Source organism: Aulonocara stuartgranti, assembly GCF_965226115.1.
Source record: "Aulonocara stuartgranti genome assembly, chromosome: 3".
Taxonomy (NCBI): Eukaryota; Metazoa; Chordata; class Actinopteri; order Cichliformes; family Cichlidae; genus Aulonocara; species Aulonocara stuartgranti.
The window spans coordinates 32,403,019-32,429,632 of NC_138941.1; the positions used below are offsets into that span (position 1 = coordinate 32,403,019).

At 40.4% G+C, this 26,614-nt stretch overlaps 2 protein-coding genes and 1 long non-coding RNA gene across 11 annotated transcripts in view; 2 read left to right on the plus strand and 1 right to left on the minus strand.

Moving 5' to 3' along the window:
• Window positions 1-16,524, plus strand: part of col25a1 (collagen type XXV alpha 1 chain) — a 152,997-nt gene extending 136,473 nt beyond the window's left edge. For 5 of the 9 annotated variants that reach the window (XM_082527625.1, XM_082527623.1, XM_082527624.1 and 2 more), the window contains 18 exons: window positions 39-83; window positions 360-437; window positions 799-822; window positions 1,593-1,637; window positions 1,775-1,819; window positions 2,856-2,936; window positions 3,042-3,104; window positions 3,536-3,586; window positions 4,187-4,213; window positions 4,359-4,439; window positions 4,797-4,832; window positions 5,389-5,442; window positions 6,002-6,055; window positions 6,184-6,210; window positions 7,041-7,094; window positions 9,540-9,626; window positions 12,354-12,392; window positions 12,703-16,524. In XM_082527625.1, the coding sequence (XP_082383751.1) occupies window positions 39-83; window positions 360-437; window positions 799-822; window positions 1,593-1,637; window positions 1,775-1,819; window positions 2,856-2,936; window positions 3,042-3,104; window positions 3,536-3,586; window positions 4,187-4,213; window positions 4,359-4,439; window positions 4,797-4,832; window positions 5,389-5,442; window positions 6,002-6,055; window positions 6,184-6,210; window positions 7,041-7,094; window positions 9,540-9,626; window positions 12,354-12,392; window positions 12,703-12,705 (894 nt within the window). In that variant the 3' untranslated portion in view covers window positions 12,706-16,524. The remainder of the gene's footprint in view (window positions 1-38; window positions 84-359; window positions 438-798; window positions 823-1,592; window positions 1,638-1,774; window positions 1,820-2,855; window positions 2,937-3,041; window positions 3,105-3,535; window positions 3,587-4,186; window positions 4,214-4,358; window positions 4,440-4,796; window positions 4,833-5,388; window positions 5,443-6,001; window positions 6,056-6,183; window positions 6,211-7,040; window positions 7,095-9,539; window positions 9,627-12,353; window positions 12,393-12,702) is intronic. The other 4 variants (XM_082527621.1, XM_082527619.1, XM_082527618.1 and 1 more) reach the window with 4 other exon arrangements.
• A 1,463-nt stretch (window positions 16,525-17,987) lies between these two features.
• etnppl (ethanolamine-phosphate phospho-lyase) lies at window positions 17,988-26,223 on the plus strand. Its single transcript, XM_082528952.1, has 13 exons — window positions 17,988-18,245; window positions 18,611-18,729; window positions 18,904-19,063; window positions 20,155-20,229; window positions 20,420-20,513; window positions 21,570-21,686; window positions 22,009-22,091; window positions 22,168-22,393; window positions 22,917-23,071; window positions 23,305-23,394; window positions 25,338-25,468; window positions 25,575-25,645; window positions 25,758-26,223. The coding sequence occupies exons 1-13, from the start codon at window positions 18,187-18,189 to the stop codon at window positions 25,857-25,859; spliced, it is 1,482 nt and encodes a 493-aa protein (XP_082385078.1). The 5' UTR covers window positions 17,988-18,186; the 3' UTR covers window positions 25,860-26,223.
• The window catches only part of LOC309704005, a 28,794-nt gene continuing 25,341 nt past the window's right edge, over window positions 23,162-26,614 (minus strand). The window contains exon 3 of the long non-coding RNA XR_014276111.1: window positions 23,162-23,360. This is a non-coding gene — a long non-coding RNA (uncharacterized lncRNA). The remainder of the gene's footprint in view (window positions 23,361-26,614) is intronic.

The window sequence follows — 26,614 nt, forward strand, 5'->3', positions numbered from 1 at the left end:
CCTTGAGTTCAATATTCGTTGTTTGTCTTTCATATTAGGGCGAGGGTGGAGATAAAGGAGACTTGGGGCTCATTGGACCAAGGGTAAGCAAGCATATTAAAGATAATTAAGGATGCTGTGTGCTGACACGCTAAACCTTTTAATTTCTAATACAACACTTCAGTTCTAGGATGTGATTAGGATGAGCACATCAGAGTGACAGCTCAGTTTGAGTGTTGGTTTGTTATCACCACCAGGGGGCAGTAGTTAAGCCTAGGCAGATTTCTGAAAGGGAGGCACTCTATTGAGCTTGTAATTCTTTGATATGATATAATCATGTGTGAAATAAAAATGTGTTTAATGGTGTTGGACATGTGCAGGGCCCACCTGGGCAGAAAGGAGAACAAGGTGCCACCGAAATCATCGACTACAACGGAAACATTCAGGAAGCTTTACAGGTCGGTTCCTTAGACGTAAAAGACGAGGGGAAAGTGATTCCTTTTTATTTTTGATGCGTGTACCTACCTATGAATGGTTCACCTTCCTCACTGCTTACTTGCCAGATTAAAAGTGGAGCTAAAGTAGGTGAAAGTGAATTATTTGCCTGCATAACATAATGACTAAAAAGGAAAAAATATAAACATGTATAGAAATGTAATCCAGTGCAATGCCTTCATTTGAAGCTGCTTAGGTTGAGCTCTATAGACGCTGAGGGTGTTCCTGTGCAGAAATGTGCTGACACAAAGGTTTCTTTTCATGTGACCTCTACAATCTTATCTCTCACCTCTTCCCCACTTCCACTCCTGTGGCCTACTGCAGAAGATTACCACTATTACAGTTACGGTAAATAGGCTCTGTGTATTCTGTGTATCGTTTCATCTCCAAAGTGTGATCCATCTATGTCCGAGCATGGGCCCGACCCGGTTCCAACACCCGTTTGCGCTGCCCTGTTGTACTTGTCCTCCCTCACCCAGCAACGTTTTTGCTTGACAGTGAATAAAACTGTATTCAGTGCTGCGATTGTGCTTCTCTGTGATCGACCTTACATGCTGCCTGAGCTGCTGGTTGTGTCCTTGAATGTCTATTAAACAGCATTAAGAGGGTTTTCCAAACTCATTCAGTCCGCTTCTTGTCAAAATCGCATCACGTATAGCAGTCAAGAATCCCAAAGGCTGTGGTTTGAGTCAGCAATAGTTTATTCCACCTTCCAACATGTCTACATCTAAAATAAGCATACGGATATGTAGCCTTTTTTTTTCACTAAGAACTACAAACCCCAGAGCAGAAAAATGCAGATTTTCCATTTCACCCTAAATCAGTGTCAGAATGGCGGAATTTATGGTTCAGCTGTCGAAGTCATGCAGCCCTCACATCCTAACATCAAAGTGTGTAATTCTGTCATACATGTTCTCACTTTTGTGACCTCTGCATGTGTTGAGCGTCCTGTTCATGGTTAATACCTGATTCCTAACATAATTTTTCAGTGTTATGGCCAGTGCCAGTTTTAATTAAAACGTAATTCACAGCATTGTTTCGTAGGTTTCACTACAGCTGTGATGTATTCACACTTGTGCGCACGTGTTGAAGAGAAATCTGTCTCTCTTTCTGTCCAGGGTCCCCCTGGGCCTCCTGGGCCAACGGGACCACCAGGCATAAAGGTAAATTTCTTATGTGTGTGTGTGTATGTGTAGTTGTGTGTTTGATTATGATGTCAAGTGGTGATCTTTTACAAGTCACATTATGTAACTTGATAGCTAATTTAGTCTAATTTGTGGTCATAAAAATGTCATATCAGGGGGATCGCGGTCTGCCTGGTCTTCCTGGACTTGATGGAGAAAGAGTAAGTTGATCTTATACATGTGTATATATATTTACTTACATTGGTTAACCTTAACATGTGGAGTCGAGAGTAGATGACCTAAGTGTAGACAAACAAAGGCAAAACGGGGTCCTTAACAAAAATCGAGCCGTTTTTTATGTCTGGTAGAAAACTACAAAACAAAGGGAAAAAGCGAAACAAGACGAAGCTAAACAATAACCTAAACTGGGAAAGCTAAACGTGAAAAACCCCTAACATGAAACCTGGCCTGGATACATGGAAACATGGTGTGAAACACAGACAACCTGACAGTGAATGCATGACAACAGATCACATAAATACACATGAGGGTGACGAGGGAAGTGGAAACACAGCAGATACAAATGAACACGACGCCACAGAGGAAGCAAAAATAAACACATTAAACACGGAACACAAGACTTTCAAAATAAAACAGGAATCACAGAGACGCAGACTTAAGACACGTTAGGGAAATAGAAACGGGAGATGGGACACGGACATACTGAGAAACAAATACAGAGACGGTGACGGCTGGGGAGAACACATGACAGATGGGGAAGACATGGAACGAGACACAAGGGGAAACATGTAAACCAGAGAAGGAGATAAGACAGAGGGATAGAGAGCGAGCGACACAGAGGCAAAGACATCTCTGAGACACAAAGGGCGAGGGAGACTTAAGCACAGGGGACACGACAGTCTCCCACACTGAAGACACGACACTACAACCAACATAGTGGGGAAGACACAGAACTGGGAGTAACCTACACAGGGAAACAGAACTGAAAATCAACAGAAGCAACTGAACCGTATAAACAAGAAACAAGAAGAAGGATTACCTGCATATTTGTTGACCTCATTATTTGAAATGTCTAATATGACAATCTACCACAGACAGGACAGTGTCTGTTAGAGAATATCAGGAGAACAGACAGTTTTTTGTAGCCAGTACAAAATCCATTCTCAATTAATAGCTACAGTGAAAATAGAAATTAATCATTTTCATCTCTTTGGGTAACTTTCTACCCCCTCTTAGGGATACAAAGGCTCTAAAGGAGACATGGGAATGCCCGGAGCTTCAGGGGAGAAAGGAACAACTGGTTTACCTGGCTTACCTGTAAGAATACTCTCCCATTCTGATAAATGCCTCTGAAACTTTTACCTACTCAGCCTGTCATTCGGCAGACACAACGTGGATCTCATGAAACTTTTGTTCCTCTAGGGTGTCAATGGAATGAAAGGGGATAAAGGAGATGCAGGACTCCCAGGTCCTCAAGGTCCTTCTGTAAGTTAGAACAAAATATAGTAACAACAATATTTACAAAGAGAGTGCAGTGACAAGACTGATGTAAGAGGTGGACACTCAGATTTCTACAGCTGACCCAGTTCCATACACATTTCTGGGAGTTCCTTTTCTCAAGGTGCAAAATATCAGGAAGAAAATAATCAAATAAAGTGTGCAACCTGATTTACTGATTTGCTGCTAAAAGCATGTCTTATATTTTGCACTTGATACTCAAATGAAATAATTACACCTGTGTTTCGAAAATAGTTCCACTTTTGTAAATCACACACACCTTGTAGCTCTATTTTTGCTCTCACTCTGTTTTTTTTATCTGCCCTATATGTCACGCTTTTATTGTGAAATGTAAATAACATGTAATAAACTTGTTGACTCACACTTTTATTATATCATTTCTCTCCTAATGTTTTCAGATAATTGGCCCTCCAGGGCCACCAGGGCCCCATGGATCCCCAGGACCTATGGTCAGTGTGCTGCCCTGAAAACCCCCTTTTTCATTAGTGGACACAAACTACACGTGTATTAGACACACAGCATATGCTAATAACCCTAATGACATGTTACATGACAACTCATAACGAACGAAAAGACAACACCTCACACAGTGTCCAGCAGCAGGTTAAAAGTCTACAGGTTCCTTTTAAAAAAATCTCAATATCTTAAGAAGAAGTGGGTATTTGGAGCCACGCTAGCATTTCCTTCACCTTACATATATAGACTGTCAGTCACTAATTACATTTCCCATCTGTCTGCGGCCCAGTCCAGCTTAACTCCTCTTTAATCCCACAGTGGTGTTTGCTTGTATGAAGTCACCAAGGAACAAAGTAAAAATAAAACACAGGGAGCCCTCGTCAGTTTTTCGCTGTGAGCAATTTCACGGTGCTGCGCTTGTTCTTCTTTTCGTCCATCCCTTCAAAGCAGCTTTCACAACAATTTATGTGCAATGGTTCGGGCCACAAGCAGAACATAGAAAAGAAATGTGGGGATAGACAAATGAAATATATTCAAAATAATCGAACCAGGTACTTGTAAACTAAGTTAGCCACTTTTTAAATGTTTTTCAGGGTCCCCATGGCTTTCCTGGACCAAAGGTAAATATCAACAAAGTGAACATGCAATTCCTTCACGTGTACAATATTAAGCCAAAGTTAGGTCATCTTATAAGTAGTTATTATAAATATTTAGTGAGCCTGAAACGTAAAACAAAAGCATCTCCTGCTTCTCTTTCTTTCTCAGGGTGAACCTGGTTTGCATGGGGCAAAGGGTACTCGAGGAGAACCAGGACACAAAGGGGACCGTGGACCTCTGGGTCTCCCTGTAAGTGAAACCACACACCACAGGGTGTCTTCAGCCAGTCCTGCCCTTTATTTCTTTATTTCTTTACACCATAGAGATCCCTCATTTGTATTGTATTGTGCATTAGTACACACATTTGTATGTGTGTGTTTGTATATGTAAGTGTGCGTGCGTGCGCGCGTGTGTAAGTGCGTGCATCTATAATCCATTTTCTGTGCTCATTTTCATTTGCCTGGGCTGACTACTTTGCCGAGCGCCCTGTAACACACAGTGTAATTTAGTTGTTGTAAACCCTGCCATCAACCTGTCCTAATAACAGTGTTCATCTGGTACTAATCCCGCCTTGTTCATGTCACTCATACCTCCATAACCACACAGGGAGCCTCCGGCTTGGACGGCAAGCCTGGAATTAGGGTGAGTGCCATGTGACCAAGAGGCTTCAGCACCTAACTCGTACAGTATCTACTTCGACAGTATCCCCTCCATACAGTCCCCTCATTCTCCTATTTTTCTTTTTGTTCAGCCATGCCACCTCATACTGTTTATATCATTTTTACCAAAAAAGACAGTTTTGTTTCCATTTTTGTTTTCTTTTCGATTTTTATAGCTCAGAAAAAAAGACTGTCCGCACTCACTTCAGCTCAGAGGACTGAGACCATACGCAGCACTGTTAGAGCAGGCATTTCAAGGCTCTTGTTTTGTCCCGTGTTGCATTAACTGAGCATTAACACACACTCATACATTAACTGTGTCAGCAGCGTAAATGTCCTTTGTGGCCAATGCACGTCTTACACTTCTGTGTGCTGGTTGTAGGTCAAACAAGGAGTATTATATATATACATGTATAAATATATATGCGGAGGCTATATGTGGCTTTTGCTACCATTTGCATTAACCTTAATTATTCTGAAACACGTGCTTATTCTAACCCAAGGTTGTAAACTCACCATGATAACACTGTTTTCTGCAGGGCATGGATGGGCCTCCAGGTCCTGCTGGTCCAGCTGGGCCGAAGGGGGATATTGTAAGATCAACATTTCATTTCTTCTATCTTACTGATGATACTCTGCATTAACGGCCGACCGCTATATAGTGACCGATTATTGACCGACATTAGATGTTTGTCAATATAGCATCCGCTTTTTATAATGGCCAATAAATTAAAATTAATTATATAAATAAAGAAGAGATTATTCAGCAGCAAGAGTTGCTGTGGTATAGTTTGTCCACCAGAGGGCACTCTGCCATTCCCCTGTTAGCACAGTAGTGCTACATTAACCAACTGATCAGAGTCAAGCAGAGTGTAAATGAGTAATCCATGACTTCAAGAGGCAGGAAAACAAGATTATAAATTTTACTGTCATGTTATCATAGAAAGGACTCGTAAATAACTGCTTGTAAAAAGTATTCAGGAATCTATATTGTGTCTGAAAGGAAAAATATCGTCTCATTTATCAGATTATCAGAGTTGTAAATCACTAAATATCCATATTGGTGTTAAAAAATCTCATATATCGGTTGGTCCTAATTCATTTAACCTTTTACCTGCCATTGTAAGTACAACACTGATGTATTTAAACTAGGGTGAGAAAGGAGCACCAGGTGAGCCAGGGCCAAGAGGACCCTATGGACTACCTGTGAGTTTGAAATAGTTCAATGCCTACATTTACGTTGTATTTTTTGTTACAAAAAATAAAAAAAATGTATTGATACAGTGTGAAATACATATTTTTGATCATAATACGGCTCATGTCTCTATTTGCAGGGAGCTGCTGGAACACCAGGCTTGGATGTGAGTCTGTTTGACTTTCTTTTAGTTCTGTTTTTAACAAGAAAGTTTGAGGAAAAAAAGAATTAGTGATGAAAACAGGAATCAAACCGCTTCTTCTGGTTGAGGAATACTTAGGAAAAAGCTTTAAAATATATATTTTAAATCTCAAAACAAGAAGAAAGTGTAACTCCACAGAATCTGATGCAGCATTGTTTAAAATGTCCATAATTCAGTTCCTGAATACGAGTTGTAAAGCACCAAATGATATACAGAAAGAAAGCCAACCCATACCTGAAAAATACTTTGTATAACAGAGGAACGCCTCATCAAATCTGCCTCATATGTTCCACATTTTGCAAATCTCCATATCACAAGTCGATAGCATGATATACCATAATAGCATCAGTCATTTCAGGCACTTTTTGTTCATTTGTGCTGCTTTTTGTGGATAATAAGTACTCCTCCTTGCCTGATGCTAATTATCTTATTAGTGAATGATAGAAAGATGGCTGATTGATCTTCTATAAGTTCTCATACACTGTGTGTTCAATTCAGTAAGCGTTGTTGTGCGTAAATTGGTCTGGTTACGGAGCCCTTTAGAGATCTCATTTAGAAGTTAACTACATAAATATCATTTTTTGTTTTACACCCAGCTATTTCTTCTTCTTTTGGTCTTAAGTTTTAAAGCTTTCAGTTTTAAGTTTGATTGAAAATGTCTTGCTTTTAGCGTTGCAAGGGCAAGATAAGCCTCTTATGTCTGTGCGCGTCAAAGGCGAGCACAGCTCATCACACGCCGACCTTGGTCGGGACCCCCGTGCGTCAGATTTTAATGTGGAGTTGTGCTTTTACAGGGGTTGCCAGGCTTAAGGGGAGAAAAAGGCGACGTTGGGGAAAGAGGAGAAAAGGTAGATGTAGATATACTGTAACGGCTCATTAATAACTACATAGAAGGCTGATGTCAATGGACAGTGACAGGATGCTTTAGAGCTATAATATCAATAATTGAAGTACTGACATTATTAAACCACAGTAGCTGACTACAGTACATTTTAATTTGCTAATTTCATTAGCCATTATTATCCTAATGAGCTTCCTTTACAGATACTGTGAACATGTTTTGCTTGGGCTCAGTCTTTTGTACAGCAGTTGTGCCTCCTCGACAGATGGACTCAAGAGCCAATTGGATAATAGCGTCCTATAACGGCAGTCCTCCATTGCTTAAAGTGTCATCCCCAGTCCTCTCAAACCAGCTTTTGTTCTCCACTTTTGAGTGATTTGCCATCTCATCAAATCCAGTGTCATTCTAAGTCATTTAAAGCTGATTTTGATGTATTAGCCCAAACAAGTCCATTGACAACAGGCTCTTAAAATTCATGCTTATTTATTTTCTGTTGTTTCCACGCATGGACATAAACTTGAAGCATTTCACCTTGAGTTGCTGAGCCTGTTGGTAATCCTTTCCCTGCTTGTGTTTACAGTAGTCTGTAGCTTTCAGTGTTACTTGTGTGTGTCTCTGCACCACTAACAGGCATGATTTGTTCAGTAGATGTCTTTAAGAAACTGTATCCTATATAAAGACGCTTTGCTGCTCCGTGGCGTGTTCTGTGAATCGTCGTGTTTACCGACAATTTCTAACGCACAACAGATTGTAGCGCTGCGCCTCTTTAGTGTATTTGTACAGGTAGCGTCTGATAAGAATCTGGCAGAGTGTGGATGATACACAATAATCAAGTACTTACACTTTTAATGAGTTATGGGTGGTAGCTATGAGTGCTAATAACTTGCATGAACTCAATTCAACATACGTTACCACTTCAAAGTTTGGGGTGACTTTAAATTCATATTTTATATGTATTTTTCATTATAAATCATTTATTATGTTTAATGGAATTTCTACACAGGCTCATTTTCAACCATTTCAAACAAATCTATCGTATTACCTGATGAGGGTTCATCTAACTGATAATGTTTGCATAGCTGAAAACTGTTGTGCTGATTAAAGCAACACATGCTGAAGAGCAATAAAGGCTGAAATAGGCTTCATACAATAATGTGTCACGAAGCTGCCCGTGAGACATCCGTTTCTCAAAATAGAGATTCTGATGTACTTCTCCTCCAAGTACAGCAGTTCACTGAGGCCTTCCCAACTCTTATTCTCTTATTGTTCATTTTCAGGTGTTCTGTGAAGGGAGAAGTACACATATGTTATGAAATCCATCACAGGAACACTTTAACTTCTCCATCTTCTTCCAGCTGCTGTCTTTAGTGGCCGCCACAGGCCTTCATCTTACCTTAAATGAAGCATTCTCGTTTGTCACGCTGACCCTCTGCATGACCTCCTTCACATTGACACTCTCTCCAAACCATACATGAAAGCAAGTCTCACTACCATTTTGTAAACCTTCCCTTTCAATAATCTCCACCCGCTCCACCCCGGCTGTATTATCTTCTTCACCTCTCTTTTGCATTGTCCATTGCTTTCGATGGTTGACCCCAAGTATTTAAACTCATTCACAGAAGAGATGTCACCTTGCATCTCCACTCTTACACCTACTTGTATTCTGTTTTGCTTTTACTAACTCTCATTCCTCTTCACTCCAGAGCATACTTCCACCACTACAGGCACTCTTTTACCTGCTCTCATTATAGATCATGCTCTCATCTGCAAACATCACATGAACCCTCTTTCAAAGGGCAGAAAAAGCTTTTTTTGAGGCTGTTTTTGCTCTTTGCATAACATAGTGGGAATGTGAACTGAAACACAGAAGAGATGTCTGTGACATATCTGACTGAAAATTAATTAACTATTCATTTATTATAAATTATTTCATTTATTTCTCATTAAATCTTAAATTAGATGGAAACAATGTGCTTTAAAACACCCACACATGCACAATTTTACTTTGAAAATCACCCCAAACCTTTAAGTGTTGCTGTACTTTCCCAAACCTGATATTTCTAACACAGTTGATTTGAGTATGTGAAAATATTCTGTTCTACAGGGATACAGTTTGGACTTTTTCAGTGTGTAGTAAAATTTTATTCTGTCTTTCTGGAGGACTTTTTCCCTGCTACACTTTCTCATCCTTTGTGCCCTTGACATCCCTTTGGCTATGAAGTGTTTTTTCCAATTTCTCCTACCCACCTCACTACCTCCCTTTTTATGTCTACTTCCTGCCCTAAGGAATGTTTTTAGAGTAGCCGGTATTGTTTGGTATCCCCTCCTTCCTAACACTGACCATGTGTCGTTCCTCTCTGTGGGCCATAGCCTCCCTTATTTAATCCCTCCTAATAGCAGTCCTTATTGTTGACAAATGCTTCTTAACTTGACCAAACCATTGTATCCACAGGGGGAGAAGGGAAAGAAGGGCAAAAAAGGGCCTAAGGGCGAGAAAGGAGAACAGGGTGCCCCAGGATTAGATGCACCCTGCCCATTGGTATGTCCCAACTGTGAGCGGTCGCTCCAAACAAGGAAGGAAGGAGCTCCCTTTGGCTGTGCTGAGAACCAGAATACCACCAAAATAACCTAAATATTAAAGCGTATTACTTTCCTAATAATTCAACTGTTCAAATGCAGAACAACAACAACATTGGGTTGGGTTCGCAAGCTCACAGGGCAGCTCCTCCCTCTCCCTCCCCTTGTGTCTGTCGCAGTGGACTGATGCAGGGGGTAAGGGTCGTCCACCTCTCTCTCAGTAACACTCCGAGGTCATTTTTACAAACAGGGTTTCCGGGGATTTAAGGGTGAAAAGGGGGAACCAGGGCAGCCAGGTCTGGATGGGCTGGATGCCCCATGCCAATTGGTACAGTATTTCTCTTCTTCCTAAACCTCCTACCCATGCATGCCGCTCACCTTCAGTCATTACCGAAGCAAAACCATGCATGAATCGAGAGCCTGACGAGCATGAGCACATCTTATTTTCATCACAGTTACATTTTTGTCATCATTTTTATCAATTGCTAGAAAAACAACATTCACGTGCACATACGTCACTAACATCCTGACCGCAAGCAGCCTTTTTCTTGTTTTAGGCACACCGTTAGAAACAAAATACACAAAGTAAATAAATCTGTCCCTCTAACTGAATCCTTCATTCCTCTGAATAAAACTGCAGAAAGCATTATGCTTACTCCCTACGTCCTTCTGATTCCTCGATGAACCACTTCCCTTTTAACCTGTTGCTAACACAGACTCCTTAACTGATGAGTTACCCGTGGATCCCTCCTTTACTGTGTTAACTCTCCAACCCCTCTCTGCTTTTGTACCAATTGGGCCAGACCGTGACAAGACGAGAAATCGTTTACTCTGCTACAAATTCAGACCTACTCAATTCAAGACCTATTCGTAGAAAAATTGTCTTTTTTCTCAAATATGTTTACAAAGCTTTTGTTTCTGAAACAATGTTGTATGTTGCATGGATATTTTAACACTATGGGTGGTAATTTAAGCACTTAAAAGTATACAAGGAGTTCATTTTAAGATGCCATAGTGCTGTGTGTGTATAGGAATGAACCAGATCGAGTAAGAAAGCATTGAAAATGTCACAAAAATCATCTTTTTACATTACATCTGCATTAATTTACTCAAACCAGCTGCATTCATTTTATTTATTTTTTTATCACACTTGCTTGATTTTCTTTATAGTGTGCCCACATCATGTTCTAAAATACAGCAGCACATATAATAAGATAAATCCTGAAAGATTTTGCTGTGTATTACATGCATGATTGAATATACTCTCTTGAGGTTGCCGTTGCATGTAATAATTTAGAATATGTTATCATAATAGTCAGTGTTGCATTTAAAAAGAAAGCAAAGAAAAGCGCTGCACAGTTCATGATTCTATTCATTTTTCCAAGCACCAGGGAAGTGCAGTAGTGTCTGTAGTGTTGCTGACTTTGATAACTTGGTTGAAGTTGTGCAACTTGCATCACCGTCTCTAAACTAGTCACAGTTGTGTCAAATTCAGCAAAATGATTATACACCACCACAGTAGGTATTACAGTCATTTTTATATTCCCCCCATATTTAGAGACTCAAAAGTAACTGGACAACTGTTCGATGGAACTCTCGATCTGAGGTTTTAGAGTGATGCGGATGCAGGTGAAGGAAAACTATCAGAGAGAGCAAAAACTTTGGGAGGGCGTGAACACAGAATGATTTCAAACCACACCAAAAGCACTCTCAAGGAGGCAGATAGATGTGAAAATCTACAACAAAGAGACGCTTTCATTCGTGTAAATACAGAGGGTTGCAATGCAGATTAGACTCTGACAGAAAACATCATAAATAGCCAGCACAGTCCTGCAGAAAGTCTTTAGATGGATGAAACAAAGATGAACATGTACCAGAATGATTGGGAGAGAAAAGTAAAGAAACAGCTCCTGATCTGAACTATACCACGTTCACTGTCAAACACGGTGGAGGTGGCATCGTCATGTACGGCTACCAGTGGAACGGGTCACTAGTGCAGAGTGATGATGTGACTGAGGATAGTATCTGGATGAATTCTGAGGTATACTTGGCTATACTCTCAGCTCAGATTCAGCCAAATACTGCAGCCTTACTGATGACGATGCAAATAGATGATGACCCAAAGTATATTATTCATCCTTTTTCAGAAATGGAAATGCAGCATGTGGTTCTGTCCACAGGTTCTAGACTTCAGGCTAGACTTGGATTAAAATTATGTTATTTTGTCCAGTAACTTTAGAGCCTCTGAAAATGGGGGGCTGTTGAATTAAAGCTGAAGTTTTGCTCTTCAGTCGCATATTGGCTATTTCATTTGATTTAAAACCGACTGTAGTGGTGCACAGAGGCAAAACTACACCATCCAGAAACTCATGGACCTAATAGTATATATACACAGCACTTAGCTGCATGCAGGTTGCACATCCTTAGGGTGGAAAGAGAGAACAAGTGTAATTACGTGGATGACTTGATGAAGTAGGAGAATGTTATTGTGTCACACTTTTAGATTTGTGCTCATTAACTGGATGTTCCAAAACATCTGGATACCATTTGTAATCTTTACCTCTGGCATATAGGCCACTTATTTATAACCTTTTGTCATTTATTGGCGGATACATGATCACATCTCAGCGAACCTGTCCGTGCTATTTCAGATCTCATTGTTTTATTTCTGCTGCTCTTCTTTAAACAGGGCCCTGATGGTTTACCAATGCCTGGGTGCTGGCAGAAGGTAAGACGAGAACATAACTGAGTAAAATTTTATTATAAACACTGAAATTGTAATTATTATTTTTATTGATTTATCTATTAGTGCGAAATCTGTTCCCAGTATGATACTAATATTTTGCTCACCCAGTGTGAGTTTGTATTTATTTCATGTGGGTTTCAGCTTCTGTGTTTGCATGTTATGTTTCATTTATTGTGACTCGTTAGTCGTAGCAGTGTATTGCATCTGTGTGAAAACCACAGCGTACGACTCATGAACCGATGTGAAAACACCCATCCTCACGTCGCTCTCTGTTGTTGTGCTTTCCTTGCAGTGATCACTCTAACCTGAAACGCATGGAGTTTGTAAATAATGCTTCTTTTACGGTATTTATAGTTTTTTAATGGGAAAACAAGTCTAAAAGAAAAGAAGTCTGTGTGTACAATGCTACAAAAAGAGATAACTGTCCTCCCCCCCAACCCCACTGTCCGACCCCGCTGCAAGTTTCATGCTCTTTGCTGCTTCTACTCACATCGCCGTGTGGAAAAAAACAACAAAAAAAAACAAAAACAAAAACCACGCGCGTCCGCTCTTTCACATCCACGCCGTGGTGGAGCTCAGATCCTCGGCTGGTGGCAGAACTTGTCTCTTTAGTCTTTGCATGGCTCAGACTGGAGCGTCGCAGCCCGGCCAGATTCACGGGGGGTGGTGAAAGGAGGCGTGGGAGGAGGAGGAAGTGGATGAGGTGGGATCTGGACTGGCTCCCTAACACCAAAACGCTAGGTGTTTCTGTGTTGCTTCGTCTCAACAACCTCACCACACTTTCATGCAGCACCATTCACTCAAAGACTAAAAGAAAGAAAAAAAGGACTGTGCCAAGCAGAACATTGCACCCCTGCCCTCCCCACTCCTGAAAAAGCATGAGTAGTGTACTGAAACTATATTTATATGTATTGTACATACATGTCACTGTTTTGTGGTTGCGTCATGGCTTCTGCAGAAAAAACAACACTAACAAAAAAAAGAAAAGCCTCTAGAGTTCTGAATAAGTAATTTTTTTTTTGCTTTCCTTTAATCTTCCCAAGGGAGTCACGCCATGGCTGGTAGCCTGAATGTCCCCCCAGAAAGTAAAGCTGTTGGTTATTGTTGCTTTATTGTGGTGATGCCTGCAGAGGGTACCGTATCAGCAGGTTTATCACTGTTGCACTCGCGAGGCTCGCTCGGCATCAGTGCGGTGCCTCCAAACAGGTCTCCGGACAAGAGGGGAGGGGTATGGGGTGGGTGGGTATTGGGGGGAGGTAAACTTGGCAAGCTCGCTGCACTGACAGGGAAATGAATCAGCCTCACACGGATTTGAGTTTGGACGGGCGTGCTCGGGAACCGTCTCCCAGCGCGGGAACGGACTCTGCAGGAGAGCCTCCAGGAGTCTCGCGGATCTTACGCCAAGATCAGCAGGAGCGTCTCCCTCTCCTGGCGGGCAAACGCGTGGTTTACCGAGAGCGTTGACAGAACACGATTGATCATGTTTGTTTCTTTACTATTTTTATCTCTTTCGTTTGTTGGTTTTTCACTGCCCCTCTCTCATTTTTACACATTGTTTGTATTTTATGTATAATAGCCTTTGGTGCCTCAAGCTTTTATTCATTCCTTTATCAGAAATGTAAAACTTTGTATCACATTTTGAATAATTACGATGAAGTTTGTTTTCTATTTTCTTTTGTTTTTTTGTTTTCCAGAAGGGAAAGCGTTGTAAGCTGTGGGAGGATTGAAAAGCCGCACTGTTTTTCATGTATATGTTTTTACAGGATGTTGAAACCGCATGTAGCTTCGAGCTTCACCTGAGCATACATTGAGATTGCATTCATCTTAGTTGTACAGCCACTGATCGGACTCACGGTTTTAAAGAAGCTCAATATTTGTACAAAGCACATCCGAGCATCGTCTGCAGATATGCTACTTTCTCATTTTGGACTTGTACGGGATATTATTTGTACAGTGTTGTCAGTTTGCTGCATGTTCACAGTTTATTACATACGGATTTCTTAAATACTGAAAACAGGCATCAGTTTGAGGAAGTGCAGAGCTTTGTTTAGTGGTCTTCAGTGAGATTTAGCCGAACACACACAGTATTTCAGATGAAGGCAGATTGTGTTGAATCTAGCCCGCCACACTGCTCTCTTCCACCTCACATTGTCTTAAATATGTTGAAAAAGTGTTACAATGCAAGAAAAGCTCAATTTGGCATTTACCGCAAACTGGTCTCCTTCCATTAGTTCACCGCAGTCTAACTGGTGGCCGGTTAACATCACATTCCTCATCAGATGGAGCAAATCAAAAAAAGTGAATTGAGCAGTAGGTTTATTTTTCACCATAGCTTATACATCCTTTCACGTTCCCTATCTTTATCTTGCCTTTTGACATAGTAGGTGCTGTGTAGGGTTTTCTTCAACATTAGAATCGTTTGCTGTCAGAGCCGATGTGAAACAAAGTAAAACAAACCTGTTGTGATGCAGCAGCAGCCGCCAGTGGATCCAAAAGGATTTCCACCCACGTGGTTTCTGTGTGACGTACAGCTCATCTCACCATTTTAAAAGAATGGATGCACATCAGTATAGGTTCTTACGGTGCTACCTGATAAGCAGGTCAACAGCAGTTGATGCGCTCTAACAGTGGCGAGAACTACACGAGCAGTTTCTTTATTGTTGTTGGAGTTTTATGTGTGTAACAATTTCAAGGGTTTTTTTGTGCATATATTTGTGTATTTTTGTCTCAGTATTTTAAGTGGTACATTATTTATTTTTCTATGATTTCTTAAATGAAGGCATTTTGGTTCTGAACAGCATTCCTTTCGGTTCTGACGTGGGTTTCCGCCGTTCATACGAAGAGTTTCGGGTCACGCTGAGGCATCGCGAAGCTGCGAAGGAGCTCTGTAGTGGGGCGTCACAGATCGGTGTGTAGTCACTGTGCATTTACTTCAACTTATAGGCCTTACCATGACATACATCCGCTTTTATTAATTTTGTGTGTCAGAAAAAGCTAGTACTGAAGGCCTGAATGTTGACGGGCACAGCCAATGCAACAGTACACAGCTGAACATGACCGCCTTTTTTCTCTCTCACGCTTTCTCTTTGCATTGAATGTAGTTTGATATATGTATAGTGGATTATTAATGTACTGTGTGTGCTCATTTGGCATAAAGTGCAATTTATACTTTAGTTAATGTGTGTAACGTCAAATGCAGCTGAATTATCGCATTAAAGTGATTTCTGTAGCTACATTTGTTCGGTCATGCTACCCTTTATACCACTACCTGGGGACATTTTTAAAAAAAACAACTTTATTCACCAGAAGACAATGAAACATATGTAAACACAGACCCTCAAATTAGATCATATTTTTTTGCTTAAAGTTGCCCCTTCACTTATGTTTTTAAAGTGTTACTTCCACTGTGTCGTATTTACTATGTTTTTATTCTGTGTTTTAATTTCCAACCTTTGTTACAGTATTTGTTCTCACAAGGTGCTGTATTCTTAGCATGTGCAGCTAATTTTTTTAAATAGACTTTTTTATTTGATTGATTTTGTTTGAGTTTTGTGTTTATTTGTTGAAGTTAAAGGGTTTTTTTTCCCTGCTATCAGCAGAAGTGCCAAACAGTTTGTTCCCGTATGGGTGTTCAGAGACCTGGCGAGAAGCTCCTTAATGAGTCAGCATCAAATTTTAAGAATCTGTATTCTTGTGTTGTCGCAGAAATGCCTCATGTCAGTCATTGCAACATGAGTGAGTAGGAGGAGGAGAATGGGGGAGCAGCCACAGTGCTCTTCCTCCTTGATGTTGTGAAAGACGCTGGTTTCTCATGAGGGTGTGTTGATGCTCCAATGCACAGTAGCCTTGCTGACGTAATTCTGTTGCCACATAAATGCAGACTGTAGCAAAAATTTTAAGAAAACTTCATTCTGTGACTTATTGGAGTTACGATTATAATTTTGGGGGGGTTGTGGTAAATGTTCAGTTTCTGCTCTGCATTGGTATTTCTTGTGTTTTTTTGCCCACTTGGTTGATATTTCTTTGAAGAGCCTTGTGTTCATTCACTATATTTCAAGTTGACATTACATATGACTGTACTGTTGGAGCCAAATAAACACAGTCTTTCAAATACACTAAATGGTGGACTTTCCCTTTATTTGTTGTTTCCAGATACCTGTTAAACATTTTCATCCTTTTTTTTCTTTACTGGTTGACCAGTTCAGGGTTGCAGGGGGCTGTAGGTTATCCCATATATATCCACATATGTCTTGTACTATGTATATAGTCATATAGTACAAGACATGGTGTAGATCCCAGACATGTTGCCAGTCTATCACATGATTAATACAGAGTGACAGTCATTCACAGTCAAATTTACATCCACGGCCACTTTAGAATCACCTATTAACCTAACATGCATGTCTATGTCAGTAGCTATTCTACCTTCGCTAACAACGACAAACTACAAGATATATTAAGTAGACATGGTCAAGATTCAAATGAAAAGGGAAGAAAGGTGTTTTTTAAGTGGCATGGTTGTTGGTACGAGAAAGGCTGTCTAGGTATTTGAGAGACTGCTGATCTTCTGGGATTTCCCACACAACCATCACTAGGGTTTACAGAAAATGGTCTAAATATCAGTGGTGGAAGTTCTCTGGGTGAAAATGACTTGTTGATGCCAGACGTCAGAGGAGAACAACAGGCAACAGTAACTCAAATAATCTGGTTACAACTGATGTTTGCAGAAGAGCATCTCTGAATGCACAACCACTCAAATCTTGAAGCAGATGGGGCGCAGCAGCAGAAGACCACATCTTGTGTAAGTCCTTTTAGCTACAAAAAGGAAACTGAGGCTACAATTCATACAAGCTCACCAATATTGAACAACAGAATACTGGAAAAACATCACTTGGTCAGATGAGTCTTGATTTCTTTGATGACATTGGGATAGTTGGGCCAGAATTTGGTGTAAACAACATGAACCATGGATCCACATAGAGCAACTGCATAAAAGTTTAATTGAAGTGGATGAACATTAAGGTTACATGCGTGGTCATTTTGCAGTCTTGTTCCAAGCAAATAAACAATTTACTGGTGTCCTACCTGAATGTTACAAACAAGCTGAACAGTGCTGACTGCTATATTGTGCATGTCCGAATTTACAACATTATCATTTAGTTCCCTCAGTAAGTTTATACAGGTACACATGCACAACATGTTTTTAAGCAGTGATTTATTCAATGATTCAATTGTTTAAATAAATTAAACATTTGACTCATTCTCATACTGAAACTGAAACATCTATACCTGACACCTTACCTCTAGTGCATTTAAAAAAATTAGTTTGTCTATATTATTTTATGTATGCACATTCAGAATTGTCCATGAGTATATTTTTATCCATGTATTTGAAGGTATTATTTCTCAATTCAAAAGAAGTAAAAACAGGTGTGTTGTTTTCATCCTGGTCTTTGCAGAAACGGCTCAGCCTGAGGCTTTCAAGACGGTATGTTGTTTACAGATTGTGTGTGTGTGTGTGTGTGTGTGTGTGTGTGTGTGTGTGTGTGTGTGTGTGTGTGTGTGTGTGTTTTTAATGCTTGAAACTTTTACCCGTGAAAGTGTAGGCTAGCTTGCGAAGTTTGAGCATTTTTGACCACTTTCAGTTTCCATACAGCTCTGCAGCGCGAGCGCCGCGCCAGCTGCGGTACAGTAGTGCACTTGCGCGCGTATAAAGCGGGGCTCTGTCGGCTCGAGCAGATGTTCGTCGAGCTTCGTCCAGCTGGACTACATCAAGATGTCCGCTGAGAGATTTGAGAAAAAGGAGACTATAGACCTGAGGAAAAAATATATTGGGTGAGATAATTGCTCTCATTTGACAAAAGCAGGATTCCAAATTAATGTGGCAGTGGTCAAAAAGTGTAAGATACTAGAAAAACAATTAAAAAGTTTAATTTCGAGAATATCTGTGACATTTTAGCTATTGTATATATTTGTGGGTGTTTAAATGTATCCTACTATTTGACTTTTAATATGTATATTACATACATTAATATAATACAATATACAATAACTGGAATGAGTAGTAGTTCCTTTGTGTGTCTCTTAGGAATTTCACTGTTGTGTCCATGACTCATAATCTTTTTATCACAACATGAAAACCTACAGCTGCCCCAGCACGCTCCTACACATGTCACTATTCTGTTTTTTCTCTGCTGCAGGCCATCTTGTAAGATTTTTTTCAGCCATGACCCAATCAAGATTGTGGGAGCCAAAGGCCAGTATATGTATGATGAGAAAGGACAGCACTACCTGGACTGCATCAACAATGTGGCTCATGGTAAACACACATGCACTAGTGTATATACACAAAGTACACTGAAAGAAAGCAGCCAGCGCTGAAGTACCACTTTTTATCCCTGTGATGGTGTCACACCACAACAGCAAAACAAGAAGTTTATTATTACATATAGACCTATAACCAGGAACTCTAATTCAATCTTCCTTTTCTCAGTGGGCCACTGTCATCCTGATGTGGTGAAGGCAGGAGCTCAGCAAATGGAACTACTCAACACTAACTCGCGCTTCCTGCACGACAACCTTGTCCTGTATGCCCAGAGGCTGCAGGCCACGCTGCCTGACAAGCTGGCTGTTTGCTACTTTGTCAACTCCGGGTACGTTTACATGTTTTCACTAAACAACAAAAGGCAGCATGATGGAAGATAAGCCAGGTGTGTTTTTTTACTTGGGTGTGGATCACTGTGGGGAGGATAGAGGAGGCAGATGATGGGAGACCTAAATTTACTTTGATGATTATGCCTGGTGTGAACATGAGCCATAAAAGTCCTGCTGTGTCCTCAAATTACAGAGAAGCTCAAAACCCTGTAAAAAAGACTGCAGTGCAATCATACAGTCCTGTCAGCATTCAAGGAATATAGAAGCCTGTATGAGTGGAGGAATACCCCAAATGCTGAGGATCAGATTGCACGGTTTCATAACCTGTTGTTTGTCTAGATTTCTGATGTGTACGCTACATTAAGCAGACTATTGTTAGTCTGCTTAACAGCTGACTGAAAGTCGAGAAAATAAAAAGGTTCCGGGTGCCCTATTTACACCCTTTGCCCCAGTTCAGGAGAAGAATTATCTGCTCCGGGGCAATAACATTGTAGATAGTAATCCATATACCCTCAGACAGTATTTATCGCTACAATGGGGATATAAATGCTTCAAGAAAGCTTACCTGATATAAATCTGGCATAACACAGGCATTATTAAGGTGTGTGCAGTAGTACAAAAGTACACCTGTGTCCACTGAAGACATTTCTGAATTTATGGTTTGTCTTCCTTAGTTTAGGAGTGGAGAGCTCTTTAACCCTCTCAAGGCAGGCGTTGCAGATTTGCAACAGTTAAAAACTAACTTGATTACCCCACATACATATTTTATGATTTTTTTTTTACTCAGAAGTACCACTGCAGGACTTGGTTGTGCATTAGCAACAAAAAGTTTAATAAAACCAGAGGCACCAAGCCTTTAAAATAACAGACAAATGGGGCAAAGACCCTTGAATTAGTAAAAATGTCTTCATGTGATTTCATAGAGAGGTAAAGAAGCCCCACTAAGTTTTTACAATTAGCCTTGCATGGCCTCACGGTGGGAACTGAAACAGCAAACTCCCTCTGACGTTCAAGTGATATCAGTGGTTTCACCTGTGTATTTTGTGGTGACTGAGTAACTCAAAGTAACCCTTGCCTGTTTGAACTTCAGCTCCGAAGCCAACGACCTGGCTCTCCGACTAGCACGGCAATACACAGGCCACAAAGATATCATCACTTTGGAAAAGTAAGTGCTGCCGTCAACCAGTCATTCTACAGAAAAAAACCTGGCGAATGAAAACAACAGTGATAATGAGCTGGTAAAAGTCTTACTAGTTAGTGGTTTGTAGCGCCGTGTGGCGAAAGGAGCTGGGTCTTCATGTGTCAGTGTTTTAATAGAATTTACTGCTTTGGCCCACAGTTTTCTTTGTTTGCAGTGCGTACCATGGCCACGTCTCATCGCTCATTGACATCAGTCCATATAAGTTTCACCAGCTGTCAGATACTGAGCAGAATCAATTTGTCCATGTGGTGAGTGCTTTTTCTCTCCCCGGCTGCCTGCGTGCACACTATTAAAACACCATAACTCAACTTGCTCCGCTGGGCTTTGGCAGCCTACTGAGTGTGCACCATGCATGCGTGTGCATATGTGTAGATAAAAGAGACACAGAATGAGACAGAGAAATAGAATGAAAGGGGTCTTTTTCTGCAGATTCAACAGGGTGTAATGTAAGTGGCTCTGAAAGAGAGCAGCTTGCTGTCAGAGGCATATGTTGAGGAACACAGACAGTGAGAAGAATGGCAAACAAAAAAAGGAGATTATTAACCAAAAATCCTACAATGGTACTCAGGAGAAAGATTAAAATCCCCACAAAGAGGTAATTTTATCTCCAGACTGTTAGATTATTGTGGTCTTTTCCTTTTTTGAGGGTCTTTTGGAGTTTCTGTTTGGAAAATTAAAGCTCAAAAATGGGTTTTTTTTACTTTTACAACAAGACATCCAGTGCACTGTGACCTAAAATCGTGAAATAATTTACAGTTTCTGAAACTAGAATTTGTTTCAAGATTTTCGGTTAAAAAAAAAAAATACATTAAACATAGTAAATAATACAAAATTATGTCTTTTTCATCATTTAATGAGAACTTTAGGGATAAATTACACCTAAAGTACCACAATGAATTTAAGGGCTGTACTGTGTGCTGCTGTGGTGCATTCTGGGAATTGTGGAATGGGGTTTCCCTCATATTTCAGCTAAAACTCCAGATGAAAAAGAAGGAAAGGAACAAATCGCTTGGTTTAGTAGGAAATGAGTTCTCCAGCGATCTGAATAACACTGATCTCCATGTGCAGCTGACAGAGGCAATGTATAAAATGCAACACAGAAAAATAAAATAAAAATAAATTCATATATAGATATAGACAGTATTCCTTCACTCACATAAAGAGCTGCTTATCCACTTTTATCTAAACTTTTTTTAATATAATACGTAATTCAGCCACATGTTAGGTTTACTTAAAACCCATTAAGAATCCAGTTGGATTTGTGAATACCTTTGTAATATTTAACCATTTCTTGTCTCCTGCAGGCTTCCAGTCCAGATGTGTACAGAGGGAAACACAGAGCAGACCACCCTGATCCTGCCTCCGCGTATGCAGATGAAGTCAAAGATATAATAAACAAAGCTCACAAGAAAGGAGGCAAGGTACAGTTAATGAGAAGAAGCTAGCAATCCCAGGAAAAGCGTGAAAGCTGTGCATTGTTATAGAGCCAGTATTCAAATGCTATAGTGTGATTACAGGACCATGGCACTAAGCAAGGACACAGCAGATGACTAAGAATGATTCTCAGCAGACTGTTAAGAGTTGTTCATTTTTGTCCACATGGACCTGTAACTACCTCCTCTCTCTTGTTTTGAACAGCCAACTGTAAAGGGAAGAGCTCAGGGTCAAAGATGACAGGATGCCTCCACTTGTTTTCTGTTTATCCGTCTGGCTTTATCTGGATATGTTTGTTCTCTTGTGCAGATTGCTGCTTTTATAGCTGAGTCACTGCAGAGCTGTGGTGGGCAGGTCATTCCCCCTGTGGGTTACTTCCAGCAAGTGGCACAGTATGTACCCAAGAAATCACACTCCTGACAACCTGAGTCTACCCCTGCCCACGCTGATTACTCTGCCCCTCTACAGGCACGTCCGTGAAGCGGGGGGCGTTTTTATCGCAGATGAAGTCCAAGTGGGCTTTGGGAGAGTAGGCTCCCACTTCTGGGCCTTCCAGCTTCAGGGAGAGGACTTTGTGCCCGACATTGTCACGATGGGAAAACCCATTGGCAACGGCCACCCCATGTCATGTGTGGTCACGACCAAAGAGGTGGCAGAGGCCTTCATGTCATCTGGAATGGAGTACTTCAATACAGTAAGAGTCTTATGCATGAACATCTGTGCAAGTGATAATAAATGAAAGCTATTTAAAAAGTTGCATACATGTTTTAACATAAAAGCACAAAAAGATTGCATTACATGATATTTGCTTTCCCTCCCAAGTTCACCAGAATTGCTGCTGACCTGTCCTCATCTTCCGTGTTTTTGTCCAGAGCTTCCAAGCACATCCACACATCTGTTTTTCCCATGTTGTGGAAATATGCTGCATTCAAGCCAGCCTGTTTTTCTCATTGAGTCTTGATTTGTAATTATTTCCCATGAAAAAAAACAAAACTAGGATGTATTTTCATCAGAAAATGAGTTTCTCTTTTGTTACCAGACATACATTAAAAAATAAATAAATCACTGCTCATGTGCTATCTAGACAGGTATGTGTTTAACATACTGTATGAAACCTTTATGGAGAGTAGGGTGTAGCAGATTTTCAGATTGATGGGAAATGTGAACTTGATCTCGGTGTCATCTTTCCTCTGTGTGTTGCTTATCTGTGGCCTCAGTTTGGTGGTAATCCAGTGTCGTGTGCCATCGGTCTGGCCGTCCTAGACGTGATTGAGAAAGAGGATCTGCAGGGCAACGCACTGCGTGTGGGGCAATACCTCACCAGTCTGCTGCAGAAGCAGAAAGAGAAGCACCTGCTGATCGGAGATATCAGGTGCGCTTACACAGCATGTGACACAGTGCAACATCAGATAAGCTGTCCACGTACTTTAGAACTAATCCTTTAGCAGTCTTTAACACCACCCTATGCTGTGTTCCTATAAATCCTGGCTAAACGTGCAACCTAGTGACTTCACAGGGAAGTGTTGCTCTGAAAATTATTTAGAAATAAAAACAATACATGCAAAATTAACACCTTACAAACCCTGATGGTGTCACATCCTGCAGGGGTCGTGGTCTCTTTGTAGGCGTGGAGCTCGTCAGGGACAGGCTGAAGCTCACTCCTGCCACAGCAGAGGCACAGGAAGTCATATATAGGTAAGTTTAAATGTGGAAACTCATCATCATGATCATAATCTTTATTTATATAGCACTTTAAAACAACCACAGCTGACACAAAGTGCTGTACATTGGAACTAAATAATAAAATAAGATATAAATAAAAGCCAAATAAAAAAAAGTAAAACAATTCATTAGTTTTTTTAATAATTAATTTAATTACAAGAGAAACTAAGTTTTACCTAAAGCCAAAGAATAAAAATGGGTTTTAAGTCGTGTTTAAGTTAAGGGGCCTCTCAACCCTGGGGACATGCACCAGTACCGGGCTGTGAGAGTTGAGGCACTGGTGTGAAATTTATGGTTTTCAATGGTGTTATTGTTATTTTCGTTATCGTTTTTATCATTAACTTTGTTTCCCTGGGTCTTTTCCCGTGTGTTATGAGCAAATCTTCTTTTTTTTGGTACTGGCACTGGTTTTATTTTGTTGTATTTATCCACGACACCTTAAAGTCTGGTCGGTGAAAATATTGTCAGACATAAACCGGTCTGTGGCGCAAAAAAGGTTGGGGACCAGCTGTCCTAGGTCTCAGTACTGCCAGGAGCAGCTGGTCAGCTGACCTAAGAGACCAACAGGGTGTGTAGGGATGAAGAAGCTCAGAGAGGTAAGGCGGGGCAAGATCGTGAAACCATTTAAAAACAAATGGTTTCACAAAAAATGAACTCTGAAAGACACAGGCAGCCAGTGCAGTGAGGCCAGCACAGAGGTCATATTCTCTCTTTTACGAGTTCCTGTTAACAGTCGTGCAGCTGCAGACGTAAGACCAACCACTGACTGACCCCCACATAAAGTGAATTACAGTAGTCCAGATGGGATTACTCAGATTAAAGTATGTGAGTAATCAGCAATACCATATTATATAATCAAACAGACTGCTTATATTATTCTGTACTGAGGATGGTTTTCAGTGGTTATGCTTCTGCAGTCCAATCATACAGTATATCACACAACAAAACAAGACTTATGAACCTAAGTAAGAATTAAAAATAAAGAGCGATAATAAAACCTGCATTGCTTACATGTATAAGTGACAGTAACAGTCTATTATCACCTCCTCCTCTGGCTCTCTTAATGAATAATCCTTTACACAATGTACCCATGTGTGAAAGCACTGCATAATAAACCACTGTAACAATTTGAGTTCACACAAACGGCACTGAGCTCCACGAGGACTATTTTGTTCTTCCTGTCAGCTTGAAAGCTGCGTTTATTAATGAGACACAAGCGTGTAAGGCCTCATTAACACGCAAACTTGGCTTTCACGTGACTGGGGTTGCAATCATACATGGACATCAAATAATGCTACTCCTGTCACACGGCACCTCAAGGTGTCTGTGCGTCAGTGCATCAGCATTAAAAAATGCTGATTAAGCATTAAAAAAACAGTGCAATAAAAAATTGCACTGTTTTAGAGACCTATAAAGTGTACAATATTGGAGGTGTGTCAGCGGTGTGAGTTGGAAGTTTGTCAGTCAGGTTTGTGTTCTGTTTGCAACTTTTTGTTGTTGCTTTCACTCACTGATTCATCTATGGGCAGTGGAGTGCAGTGGTTAGCACTGCTGCCTCACAACAAAAAGGTTCTGGGTTCAAATCTGATGCTTAGCTGCAGCATTTCTGTGTGGACTGTGCATCTTTTCCCTGTGCCTTGTTTGGTTTCACTCCAGCTGGTTTGGCTTCTTTCCGTAGTCCAGAGACATGCTCAGTAGGTTAAATAGCAATAGGTGTGCCTATGAGACTGAGGGTGTGTGGTTCTCTGTCTGTCTGGTGATCTCCCTCAATCAACCCTAAGCTGGAGAAGTGGTTAAGAAGATGTATGAATGAACAGTTCACTTTTGTTTTCACTTGATTTCTATTCTACTGCTTTAAGTGAGAATATGTGCAGTCAACAGCAACAGAGTGCTAAAAGGTTGATAACTTCTCCCAGGCTAAAGGAACAGCACATTCTTCTCAGTGCTGACGGACCTCATCGCAACGTGCTCAAGTTCAAGCCCCCAATGTGCTTCACTACAGAAGATGCTGAGCTGGTCGTGGAGAAAATCGATGTCATTCTCACAGGTATTTCCTTTTCCCCCCCCTTTGTGGCTTGTGTACTACTAGAAAGGGTCAAAGTGTATAAGTAAACTCTTAATCATACAGTGTGTTTTATTATGTTTGTTTCCAGAACTGGAGGAAGCATTGGACCTGAAGCTGAACAACACACTGGCTGTAGAAAATGAAAGCAATAAAAGGAAAGTAAGTTTGACTTTGCTGATTATCAAAAAGTATTTTTTTAATGAAAGTGTTCATGATTTTGCTGTCACCGGTTTTCATTTTGACTTTATTTCTTTACAATTTTTACGTGAAGCTGCTGACTGATGAAAACGGGCACAGTGGCGTGCTACACAGCAAAGGAAGCCGTCAAGGGTCTCCTCAACAAACCAAACAAAGCAAACGCCTCAGGACATAAAGCCACCTGTGAACAAACACAAGAACCGACACAGGTGGCACATCTCTAGAGTTAAAGGGCCGTAATTTGATGATAAATGTTTTTATATTGATAATATACTGCATATTAATTAGATTGTCTTCTCAGGTATTTTTTTAATATTTGCATAATAGCATGTTTTTAGCTAACTGCATAAAAATGTACCTTATGTGACTTAGCAGGGTACAAGAGCCTTATTCACGATATCAGGGAATCATAAATGGATCAATCTAAACATGTAGATCTGAAAATATGCATCAGTATCTTTGTGTGCCTTTAGCATTAAAAATACGGCCTTGCAAAGGCCATTACATGTTTTTACAGAGAAGTAACTGAACTGTAAATGCTGTGCAAATGCTCAGATGTTTCTTGTATGACTGTCTTGTTACTACCTCTGTCCTACTCCATTGACTGCAGATGAAAATTAACATGTATGGCTAAATCTGGAATATTTATATGACAAATTTAAGCACTCATGTTAATTAATATGCTTTGTCCCTTCTAAATATACACAAACATAAGTCCAGGAAACACCATTACCTGATGATCCTGTGATGCCATCTTCTGGAGGGAAAATGAAATGTGTCATATCTCCTGAACACTGCATATGCAAAGACGCCACATTGTTTGGCTGCTGATGTAAACTTGAGTTTAACAATCTTCTCAAAAATTCTGAGCATTAATTTTCTATTTAATCATTTACATTAAGTAGAAATCAAATCAAAGAAATTCAGAAT